The 13,153-nt window shown below is 35.3% G+C and overlaps 1 protein-coding gene across 2 annotated transcripts; it reads right to left on the bottom strand.

The window, feature by feature from the left end:
- Positions 1-404: 404 nt before the first annotated feature.
- On the bottom strand, positions 405-5,675 carry LOC145296065 (uncharacterized). Of its 2 annotated transcripts, XR_013869950.1 has the most exons (3): positions 5,336-5,675; positions 1,200-4,705; positions 405-569 (listed from the first exon to the last, which is right to left on the bottom strand). XR_013869950.1 is itself a non-coding variant. In XM_080142135.1 (2 exons), the coding sequence occupies exon 2, from the start codon at positions 4,135-4,137 to the stop codon at positions 1,591-1,593; it is 2,547 nt and encodes an 848-aa protein (XP_079998261.1). In that variant the 5' UTR covers positions 4,138-4,705; positions 5,336-5,675; the 3' UTR covers positions 901-1,590. The 2 variants fall into 2 exon arrangements, 1 of the variants encoding a protein (XP_079998261.1); XM_080142135.1 differs by lacking the exon at positions 405-569 and having other exon boundaries at positions 901-4,705.
- Positions 5,676-13,153: the final 7,478 nt, after the last annotated feature.

Consider the following 13,153-nt stretch of genomic DNA (forward strand, 5'->3'; position numbering starts at 1 on the left):
ACATACCTTCGGACTATGGCGTGGATGATCACAAAAAATGATCTGCCTCATCAGGAAAATGCAAATGTAAAACACAAACAGAAAAATATGATAAGCTTCTCATTTACCTTTGCGTTCGTCGGATTTTCTTCCACCCATATTTTTTTGGTTGGCTGACCCATCTCTGATAAATCTCATTTGGTAAAATGTTCTTTTCTAGGACTTATCCGTCGCTACGTCGTCATTTTGATGAACGACTAATTGAAACTAACACGAATAACTCATTATTATCTAAAATACTAATGAAATGTTGGATAACCTGTCTTTTAGCCTTTATGAGGTTATTTCCGTTTTTTTTATGTTCAAATTGAGCGTTTGTTTTATGTTTTCACAGAATTCCCCGATAACACTTCTATCATACCTGTTCTGGAACTCGCGGCAGTTATTCCTCAGAATCTTGCTTTCAGGTACCTACAATACCGTATAGCAGTCAACTTTAGAAAGCGTGCGTTGATCAGACAGATAAACTCAAATCAACATAACGAAAACAACTGGTACGTTGAAAACGTTTTATTAATTAGGTAAAAAATCTGAAACAAAAACAAAACAAATAGTTAAAAGGAGAAAACGTAATTAAACAAAAGGAAATAATACATGAAAATAATTATGTTTTGGACAGACTTCCAAATTAACAGATTCTGGGATATCTTATCTTTTTCAATCAACTGTTAGGTGAAAGCCCGTAACAGTTGGAAAAGTGTCTTTTCTCCGTTAAATTGTTAGGTGAAAGTCCGTAACAGTTAGAAAAGTGTCTTTTCTTTTATTATTATTAAACCGTTAGGTGAAAGTATGGAGTGGTTAGAAAATGTCTTTTCTCCATTAAATTGTTAGGTGAAAGTCCGTAACAGTTAGAAAAGTGTCTTTTCTTTTTCCTTTTATTATCATTAAATCGTTAGGTGAAAGTATGGAACGGTTATGTCTCCTTTTTACAAAGGTTGTTATTCTAGTGCGGTGCATAAACTACCCAACGCCCATGAAATAAAAATCATAGAAGTCTGAGAAAAGATATAAGTTCTGTGCGAGCGAAGAAGGAAATAATTAGAATTTCTACAAATTAAATATGGAAGTCACACACTAGATTAAATAAACAGAAACAGGGTTTCAAGTTCTTCCTAGAAGAAATAGCTAGGTAAAGGAATAATAGGATGTACTAAACGTACCTCATGGCTTAAACGGGGAAAGCCCAGTTTATGGAGTCGAGTAAAGTCTGACAGTGTAGTTTTGAATTCCGCGGTGAAAAGGAGGGAGGAGGGACAGAATCGCAGAACGAGACTAAAACGAGATCCCGTGGATAGCGACATGACATTTTTTCCTTTTCTTTTTTCATTTGGAATGCCTAAACGAGTAAGTTTTCCATTAAAGAAAGATCAAGAAGGGAAGAAATAAGAAAGAAAACTATATATGAAAAAACTCGCACAGAGATGAATGAGAACGAGGCCCGAGGCACCGGTGCTCTTAAAGCGTGTGTCCCTTGTTAAAAAAGGGCCCGGTCTGAAGACAGAACACTCCCCGTCCAATTGTTATTTATGCAATTGCACTAATAATACACAATCAGTGTGCAGGCAAGGGCTCCATTGGAATCCCCCGGTCTTTTAATCGGTCTTGGAAGGATTTGTTTTGACATCGTAGAAGGTCAAGTTCTTCTCCTAGATCACAGGGGGGAAGCCTTGCCTGTAGGGTTTTAATTTCATACTTTAACTTTTCAATTTCGGCCTTTTGTCCTTCTGTGATACGGACCAGTTCAGAGACCCGCCCATCTTCGACCTTTTCCTCTCGCTCGAAATTGGTGAGTAATTCAGCATCGTAGGCCATGGCACCAGCTGGTGCCGACGTCGTCTTTGGTAATGATTTGTCTTTGGTTACACTTTGTGGGTTGTGAGCTTTTTTCATGGGTTGAATCTTCGTTCCATGTGACACATTTTTATTGGATGCACTGCTTTTGTCTAAATTCTTGGTGCTAGACACTTTCTGGATGGTGCTGTTTGTAGAACGTTTTAAAACCTTTGACGGTTTTGTAAAGACGACATTTTTGTCTTTTTCCTTCAGAACCTCTTCGTTATTAGTTTTTATGGAATCCGTCTTTGTACTAGTGGTACTGGTAGTAGTTGCAGTAGTAGTAGTATTGGTAGTCGCAGCAGTATTAGTATTCAACTTGGATTTATCTGTCAGTAGAGAGAGTTTCTTCTGACGCACGGCAAGATTTTCATGACTTTTACTGAGATATTGCTCCCCAAATGGAGTCCCTGTTGGGTTCTGGTCTGCTGTCAAAGTTGAACTGGTGCTGAGGCCAGAATTTTCAGATTTTGATCGCATTGGACCCACAGTATCGGCTGCAGAATTGACAGACCGTGGTTGTCCAACATTGTTCTGCTTCTTCATGAAACCCGGTCTCTGACCAACCTTTTTCTTGTTTATCGTTCTTTCAGGACAAATTTCGCCCACCACGCTCCATCCTAGATCCAGTTTCTGGGCATAGGGGGCACCGCGCGGACCGTTGATCGTTCTCCGGACCTTGTGGGCGTCAATGACGTCGCGTCCCAGAAGTAGCAAGATGGGTGCGTTCGGATCCAGGGCAGGCACCTCGTCTGCGATGACCGCTAAGTGAGACAGTTTCCGCACCACGTCGGGTGTCGGTATCTCAGACCGGTTGTCTGGGATCTCGTTACACTCAATCAAGGTTGGCAGAGCGTATGTGGTTTTCCCGTCGAGTGACCCCACGTTGTATCCTAGCGCTCTTCTTCCTGACGTCTCCGTGACTCCGGCACAGGTTTTCAGGGTGTATGCTGAGGTAGGGCCCCGGATGTTGAAGAAGTCAAAGAACTCCGAGCGAGCCAGGGATTTGTTGCTGTGCTCGTCGATCACGGCATATGCTTTAAGTGACTTTTCTTGTTCACTAGTATATATGTTCACCAAGCAAATCTTGGAGCATGATCGTCCATTTAGGCTGTCTCCACAGATTTGTAAACAATTGGTCGAGACATCCTCCTTCTCCCCGCCGTGCAACGGCATGGGTTTGGCATTGGTTGGTTGGGGTGTCGGGTGTGGATGCATCGAGCTTTCGTGGCTGTCGCTGCAACATTCTGTGCATTGTAGGATGGCCTTGCATTCCTTCGCCTTGTGGTCCGTGGTGGAGCAGCATCGGAGACACATCCCATTTTGTCTAAGGATGTCTTTCCTTTCGGACAAGGGTTTTTTCCTAAATGTCCAGCATTTTCGGAGAGGATGAGGCATGTTGTGGATAGGGCATAGTCGGCTGCAGTCCTTTGGTTTAACCTCGATCTTATGGACAGACACCTCACCGCGGCTCGTCCTCTCGTGCCCTTTAGGGGATTGCCTGTCCATTGTCCGATAGAAGCTGGGGTCATTTCGGTCATCTGCCTGCTGTTCTATGAAACCGACAAAAACAGAGAAAGGGGGGAAGGACACTTGGTGTTGTCGTTTGTACTTCGCACCGTATGATGCCCACTTGTCTCCTATAGAAGGTGGGAGCTTTTCCACTACTTGCCGGATGCCGCGGGCAGTGTCCAAGGTGGCGAGGCCAGGTATGTCCCCATCGTCCTTCAGAGCTTGAATCTCTGCAAGAAGATCGCTTAGGTCTCTGAGTTTTGAGTAGTCCCTTGTGATCTTAGGGAACACCTCGAGTCTCTTGAAAATAGAGTCCTCGATGACTTCAACGGCTCCGTAGCATTTGTCGAGCCTCCTCCATATCTCATACAGTCCCTTTTCAGGCCGGTTGAAGTGAGCAGTCCTTAGTCTGTTGGCTTGGTCTGAAGAGTGTCTGCCGAGCCACTTCACCAGCATATCCATCTCCTCCCGAGGAGAAAGTCTCAATCCCGATATAGTGTTCAGGAACGACGCTTTCCAGACTCTATAGTCTTTAGGTTGGTCTGAGAATCTTGATAGACTTGAGGAGAGCATTTCCCGGCGGGCCATGTATAGTAAAAGGTCGTGTGGAGGGTCCAAGGTTCGGTCAGGAGGAGGTCGGATGTGCTGATCGGCAGGGGGAACGACTGGTGCCTCCGACTGTTTTAGGGACCTCTGGCTGATGACATAGTCGTTAGTTCGTTGTAATGCGTCGAGAGGCGGTAGGTCGAGCATGGTGTTGGCTTTGTGGCGACGAGAGGAGGTGACTGAGCTTTCATCTCTGCTGGAGCAGGTGGCTGTGAGGGCCACTTCCTTGCGCGCTTTTATTTTTTTAATTTTGTTTTTAGCTCTACCTCTTTCTGTAGAGCGTTAATCCTCAACATTTCAAGCTCCTGTTCCAGGTCCGCTTCGCTGTCGATAAGGGCGAGATGAGCTTTAGCTGCTTCTGCTCTGGCCCGAGCTGAAGTAGACTTGGTTGAGGCTGAAACTTTCGACCGCGTGCGGTATGATGCGGCGGAGGACATCTTGCAATTGGTAATGTATCCGAGTGTAACGCGGCTGAGGATTTCTGTTGCTGCGCTAAATATTTTCCACGTGGACTGGGTAATCCGTTCAGCTACCAGAGAGTTTTTACTGTTCTGGAACTCGCGGCAGTTATTCCTCAGAATCTTGCTTTCAGGTACCTACAATACCGTATAGCAGTCAACTTTAGAAAGCGTGCGTTGATCAGACAGATAAACTCAAATCAACATAACGAAAACAACTGGTACGTTGAAAACGTTTTATTAATTAGGTAAAAAATCTGAAACAAAAACAAAACAAATAGTTAAAAGGAGAAAACATAATTAAACAAAAGGAAATAATACATGAAAATAATTATGTTTTGGACAGACTTCCAAATTAACAGATTCTGGGATATCTTATCTTTTTCAATCAACTGTTAGGTGAAAGCCCGTAACAGTTGGAAAAGTGTCTTTTCTCCGTTAAATTGTTAGGTGAAAGTCCGTAACAGTTAGAAAAGTGTCTTTTCTTTTATTATTATTAAACCGTTAGGTGAAAGTATGGAGTGGTTAGAAAATGTCTTTTCTCCATTAAATTGTTAGGTGAAAGTCCGTAACAGTTAGAAAAGTGTCTTTTCTTTTTCCTTTTATTATCATTAAATCGTTAGGTGAAAGTATGGAACGGTTATGTCTCCTTTTTACAAAGGTTGTTATTCTAGTGCGGTGCATAAACTACCCAACGCCCATGAAATAAAAATCATAGAAGTCTGAGAAAAGATATAAGTTCTGTGCGAGCGAAGAAGGAAATAATTAGAATTTCTACAAATTAAATATGGAAGTCACACACTAGATTAAATAAACAGAAACAGGGTTTCAAGTTCTTCCTAGAAGAAATAGCTAGGTAAAGGAATAATAGGATGTACTAAACGTACCTCATGGCTTAAACGGGGAAAGCCCAGTTTATGGAGTCGAGTAAAGTCTGACAGTGTAGTTTTGAATTCCGCGGTGAAAAGGAGGGAGGAGGGACAGAATCGCAGAACGAGACTAAAACGAGATCCCGTGGATAGCGACATGACATTTTTTCCTTTTCTTTTTTCATTTGGAATGCCTAAACGGGTAAGTTTTCCATTAAAGAAAGATCAAGAAGGGAAGAAATAAGAAAGAAAACTATATATGAAAAAACTCGCACAGAGATGAATGAGAACGAGGCCCGAGGCACCGGTGCTCTTAAAGCGTGTGTCCCTTGTTAAAAAAGGGCCCGGTCTGAAGACAGAACAATACCTTGTATGTGGTCTGTCTCGTAATTAGATGGTATCATCTGTACCATCAGTCAACAGAAAAGCATTTTTATATTGCCTTACATAGATATAATAATTTCATTTTAACAATGTTTAAACATGTTGGCAAATAATTCATTGTTTTTTGTAGTGAAGAAGTAAGGTTCATCAACTTGTTAAATCAGCATTAGAGAACGGTAAACGCCATAACCTGCCTGAAATATATCGATTGCAGTTGTTTACGGCAAATTCTATTGAAAGAATAAGGTTATTTTATTGTAAATATTGTCTTGCAAACAGATGGCTGATTGTCTACAGTTGTGTAAAAAATACGCATCCAGAGACCTGTAAAAAGTGTATCTGTATCCTCAGGATTTGCAGTTCTATAACATTTATTTCTGCTTTAAAAAACATTTAAGTCTTTACTTGAAAGGTGTAGTTTTCCCAATCTGTGTATGAAAACTTAAAAAAAATATGTTGAAATTACGATATTGCACCTAAATAAAACATATTTAATCGCTTTCGTCGGAATCGAGGAATCAATGATTCTTTACAACCATCTTTAATGAGAAAGGACGAAGCCATTTACTTCGCCATACTTATTACAATAACGGAATAGTATTGATAGCCAACATAAACTATACATTAAATATCCCTTTTGAGGGAAAATTTGTCTTGCATGGGAATTTTCACGGGAAAAAATATTTTTTCTCACTGAGGATGGATATTGCAATCTAATCATAAAATATCTTTTCACCACCCTGAAGCTGATGTGGCTCGATTGACCGAGGCACGGTTTGTGAAGTAACAGTTTATTTTAGATATAATGATTTATAAACAGTCATCACTGTTAATGCTTGGGTTCACAGACGAATAAGCGTTTGCCAAACATTTAAATATGTGTTTTATAATTCGGGCACGTGCCACCTGTAAGTTGCTGCAATGACATGGCATGTACAGAGTGGCCTAATGTTAATAAAACTGCATTCACATGTCCACCATTTGGAGTTGCTGCATCACACATTAATGTTGATTTTCCAGTTGTTTGAATAGTCTGATAAATATGCTAGCTCTCCTAAAAACCGTTAGGTAGTCGTTATGCAAAGTAAATTAACTGTATTATTGTTTAATGTGATGAACCCGTATATCATCAAATGATGAACACGTGATACAGGACCATTATTTAAACAACGTTTATAATGTAATGTCCTAACTGCAATTAATGCAATTTTATTTGTAGCGATTTCAGATGACTTTGTTTTTTCATTTTTTATTTGTTATTGCTTGGTGAAAGTATTTGTTTTTTTCCACAACCTGCACAAGTTATATTTTAATGTTATATTTGAAATGTTCACCATATCTAGACAATGACCATAAGTTGCAACAAAATTTGGATCAGAAGCAGAAGCTCTAGATATACCAGATGTGTTTTTAGTGATGAAAATATCAAGTTGTTTGTTAAAAATATTATGGAAACAAATAACAAGGCTGGGTAGTTTTAGAAGTATCATTTAAAACGGGGAAGGTAGAATCAGATATGGCATGTGCGGAAGAATTAGATAAGCCGTGTGCGGATGTATCAAAGAATTCTTGTGTGGAAACATTAGATATGCTATGTATGAAAACATCAGATATGCCGTGTGCGAAAACATCAGATATGCCGTGTTCAGAAACATTGGATATACCGCGTGCTGAAACATCATGTATGCCGTATGCATAAACATCAGATATGCCGTGTGCGTAAACATAAAATATGCAGTGTGTGAAAACATCAGATAGGCCGTGTGTAGAAACATAAGTGCAAATGCATCAGATATACCGTGTGCGGAAACAAGATATGACGTGCGTGGAAACATCAGATATATCGGGTAGTGTAGCATTAGGAAGGTCATGTGAAGATTTTATAGGGCCATAGGTTGGCATGCTACATATAGAATTAATTTTTTGCATTCTACATATAAAATTAATTTTGGAATTCCGCATATCGAATCAATACTGTATTTTAATTATTATAAATATTATTAATGATTCTTATTTTATATGTATACATTGGAACATCTTTATTTTGGCTATGAGTTTTAGCCAATTTTGCAATGTTCCGTGAAATATTTTTCTCCTGCATTTTTACATGATAAAACCTAATTAAAACTGGAAAACTAGTTGTTAATGATGCATTGCTTGGCATAAAGGTTTCGATATTTATTAAAACAAAATAGAAAAGATAATATATATATTTGGCTGCGTACTATCCTCGTTTTCAATATTGTTATTATAGAGTTTAATGATGAATAATATTATAAATATGTGGATATTAATAAAATGTTAACATTTGAAGAGTATTATTTTCATTTTACATTAAATAAATGTATATCAATTTATACAATTAAACGAATGCTTTTAGGCCGATTTTACATTTCCGATTATAATATTCCCAAATGTCATATATTCTATTGTATCAATATCATTTTTTTTTAATATTAGAAACTTGACGTAAAAAAAATCTTCGTTTAAACTTCATATCACAGAATATAATTTAAAGCTTTTTACAAATAATTATTGTTAGAATTCTACATTTGTTGTAAGTACCGAAAAAAAATATCGAGGAAAAGCGTTTATATTTTTAACCTAATAATATTGATTTTATATCCACATTTATTTAAAATTTAAGGTAAGTACAATAAATGATACATAATAAAACTGTTTATTAATTAATAGATATTTTCAGCTTTAAAAATGTTGAAATTCGTATGGGCCTACATCCATTTAGTTTAGTTTTCGTAAAAATTACGGGGATAGAACACCAACAAAATGTTCTACTCATATATTTTAGGAAACCTACATTTTATGCAAGTTATTTTTAATAAATAACTATCAGAAATTTCAGAAAAAAGAGACTATTATTTAGTTGTTGATAAATTTTTAAAACGTGGACGTGTTTATGGCTTCAAATACGTAACTACATAGGAACGTTGCTTTAAAACGTCAATAATGTAAAAGAAAAGTAAGTGTCGTATTTTTATTATGTTCGGTCGCCGCAATTTTTTCTTAAATATTAGAAGTTCATTTGAAACACTTTTTTAAAAATAGTAAACAGAATTATAATATTAAATTAAATTACAGTTATATCGGGTTACATATAAACGGGGGTTAAATTTGTGACGCGCGTTGTAGATTCCGAATATACATAAAAAAGCGCATATCTAAACTTACCACGCAGAAAAACTGCCTTATAAACATGCATATACATAAACTATCACACGCATATATATATATATATATATATATATATATATATATATATATATATATATATATATATGTATGTATGTATATATATAATGTGTGTATATATATAATGTGTATATATATACACATATATATATATATATATATATAAACTTACATAAACAAAACTTAACCTAGATTTAAAACAGGTCTAGACACTAGATATCTACGCTAAATAGCACACACACAAAAGAACGGGTCAACCGGAGATCAAATAGTCATTTGCCATGTAAGTGGCTGCTCATTGGTTGATTAGGAAGGGTGCGGTGGATAATAGAAAGCAGATTGGTTAACAAAAAGCACAATAGAATATAAACACTGAATAGTATATAAATAGAATATAAAAACTCAATAGTATATAAAAACGCGCGACAACCACAAAATTCTCGCATAAGCCTGAAGAATCCTAGAGTGGATGAAACTCGATATATTTAGTGTAACTTAATCGCCATATATATTTTAGAACTATATATATATATATATATATATATATATATATATATATATATATATATATATATATATATATATATGTTAGGACGAGGGATGTTAAAAATCTGTAAGCAACTCAAGTTCTCTTTTTTTTCCATGGTAAGTATTATAGTATATGTATATACATTGTAATATATTCATTGCTATCAATTAAGGCGTCTATAATATTTAGTCATAGATGCACTATTGCAGAAATATGGATTTTCTGGTGAAGGTTATAAGCAAATAATATTTATATTATTCATTTTAAATTTATTTTGATTTAACCTCGATGTGCATTAAACATTCATGATCATTTACCATTATCAGCCATACATTTGTCACAATTTCGTAAACTTTGTTTTTAAAATTTACACAACTCTCCACCTTTGCCTTCATACGCAGCGTCTCGCTGCCTTAAGACATATCAATAATTTCTTTACCCTGTCTGGTGAGGATTACCTTTATTGAAAACCTATATTTCCCTCTGTGCAATTTCTTTCTTCAAGTTGAGTGGTTTCGTTAATCCAGCTAGATTTACCGCCTACTAATGGTACGTCATTCGTGAGAGAAGCCAGATTAAGAACATCTTTCGAAGACCGGGTTTTTGAAAAGAGAAGACAGGACGTGCGGCCATCTTGCGACAATGTCACGTGTCTTTTGTGTCGTTCATTGTAGCCGAGGGCAAGAGGGAGATATCCGGCATCTATTTGAAATCGATGCCATATAAATATCTTATCTCTTCTTGTTGTAGAAATAATTGTAACGAGATTGACAAGGGAAGGAAAAGGTTAGAGACTAATGGACAGGGAAATAAAGAAAATAAAGGGAGACACGATAACAGTCTAAAACCGAATGAAAGATGCAGTTAAATTTAGATATTAAATACGTGATCTTGTTCAATAAAATATTACTGTATAACGCCGTCCTAGGAATTAAAGTAAACAATACAATAGAAAAATATATTAAATACGTAAATAACCGTAGGCTATTCCGAAAACCAAATCTATTTTGATGGAGTTTGACACAAGGATATTTCCGGCAATTAATTTGTTATAAAATATCTTATAATCTGATTTCTCTCTTATACGCCCATAAATGTTCTTGTCTTTAATCGAAATCTAAAGCATATATAATTTACACTGACATGTTTAAATGAACACAACATTTTTACTTCCAGATATTCATACAAGATCTTGGTATTAATATATTTAGATGTGTTTTGAAGTGTTGCCAAAGATAGTAGTTTTTACTGACTGTACGTCAGTAAAAACTACTGTCTTTGGCAACACTTCATAGGCTTTTAGTAATCAAAATCTTACTGATTTTTTTCTGATAATCGCGCGTACAAATGAGAGACAAATGTATTTTAAATTGTCTTAAAACCAAACTGTTTGTCTTTTCAAAAATCTATCATTTTTATAGTGCTCTCCTATTTTTATAGTGCTCTACTATTTTTATAGTGCTCTCCTATTTTTATAGTGCTCTACTTAGAAAGAATAACTCTACCACGTAGGACGTTTGTTGTTTTTATAAGTTTATAAAAGTGATTTCCATTCAAGATCTAAAGCATTAAACTTACATTGAACATGCATCTTTGATTGCTGTTGAAATGGTTTGCTCATTTTGTTATTACTTTGATCAAATTCCGGGATGTATGAGATGGCGTATGTCCTACTGTTGAATACTACTGTAAATCCAATTAATGAAACGTACAATTTGTCGCTCATTTTTTTCTTTACATTAATCGAATTGAAAATTCTGCCTGCAATGTACACTTAGTATATCCCTCCTCTCTCCACTTCAGTTGCTTCATCTGGCATAGAGGCTCCTACTCTCTCTACTATATACTTATATAAGCAATCCTTGACACATAACCAAACAGTTTCATCATTGAACGCTATCAAATTATTGACGATATTCAAATAATTACGATTTTCAATTAATAAATATATTTTGATTGCAAAACTGGAAAAAAAACATTTTCTAGCGTGTAATGAATTTCTCTTAACAAACTTTATTCCCAAAAATGTGTTTTTGTTGAACACATTACTGAAGAACTGTTTCACTGCAGAATACAACAATTCCCTCTGGAAACCTAATGCCAAACGTCAGGTTTCACAGAGCTAAGTCATCGGCGCTCATTTAATTCAACATATCTGTCTCATCTCATAATATTTTCTGTAACGAATGATTGTTCATATTATTTGTTTTAATCGGATTAATGGTCTCAGTTTGAGTGTAATTTGCTCAGCGTTTGGTCGGTAAAAACTTCCACCTTATTCAGGTGTATATGTCGCCGTTTTCTATATTGAGAAATCCTATTCTTCTGAAAGTTTTATATATTGGTCCTCGTTAAAATAAAATTTAAGCTAGTTAATAATAAAATAAATACAATGAACTATTTTTACTACAGTATTTATAAAAAAGTAATTAATGGCAATAATTTCATATATCCGATGTTTCTATCGTATCTATCCTTTTAAGAGAAGGGTGTATTTATTAAAAACTTAAGAGGAGATAACTATGAGGTATGTCTATGAGTTTACTTCTGTTATATATTGTTTGACACAGCCAGTGTTTACTTTAGATAGTTAGATTATAAATAAAAATGTACGTCTTTTTTTAATCGTATATCAGTTATAAGATAATAAATATGTAAAAAATTTCCCAATGAAACTGAAAAAAATAAAATCTCATTAATGAGAGTAAGGAATAGCTATTGACAACAACAAAACGTGATTCATGGACTATCGGTAGCATTAATTTTCGTAACTTATGTTTTAATAAATTACGATTGATTAATCCTACTAATAAAGTATAGTCCACGTTGTTGATCATGAATATTTTTTAATATTATATACTTAGTACGTGTTTCCTTAATTTATTATTTCTTAAACATTTAATTACAATTTTTACTCCAACCGGAGTACGAAAACTCGGAATTATTGTTAATTCTTTCATTAGGTTTTATAATAAGCATTCGCCCGACAATCAATTCATTTCATAAATACATATAAAGTGTTTTTCTCTTCTTTTGATTAGCAGGTAATTTGTTTTAACCGCTATTATTTATTGTTCATTAAAATATGCATCAATAATCCTATTTACTGACTTAATATGGTGTAATTTTAATAGAAAATTAAACAATATATAAGCTGCTAACATCCTTGCATTGTCTGTGAAATGCTCGAGTTTTAAGGAAGCTTAACCTCTTTTGAATAATAATAAACGCATACTAATGAAGTCAACTATAGGTATGAGCATTAATTGCTAATATCAGGTGAATCTTATACCCGGGATATACCATACGTTTTTTCTAAAATGTCTGACACAATTATTTTCTGCGTTCATGGTTATATCATATTTTTCTTTGATTAAAATTCTACGATTACGTGTTGACATGGCAAATGGCAACACTCCGATGCACACTCTTAAAACAATTTGATCTTATTAACAGTTGAGTGCATATACCATTAAACAATAGAAAAAAGGAGAGTTGATAATCATGTAACTGCTTTCAGACAGATGTTACCACCTATTTACCTGAAAAAAAACCCCAAATCGATAAAATTTAATTAACATGCTCATATTGTTTGTGTAGACTAATAGTGCAATGAAAACACATACATCAATGTTATTATAATAATTTTATAATACTTATTATATATTGCTATTATTTCAATATACATATTATAATAAATATTTTTATTACTT

This window comes from Euprymna scolopes, chromosome 16 (assembly GCF_053919585.1).
Source record: "Euprymna scolopes isolate OS-2025 chromosome 16, ASM5391958v1, whole genome shotgun sequence".
Lineage (NCBI taxonomy): Eukaryota > Metazoa > Mollusca > Cephalopoda > Sepiida > Sepiolidae > Euprymna > Euprymna scolopes.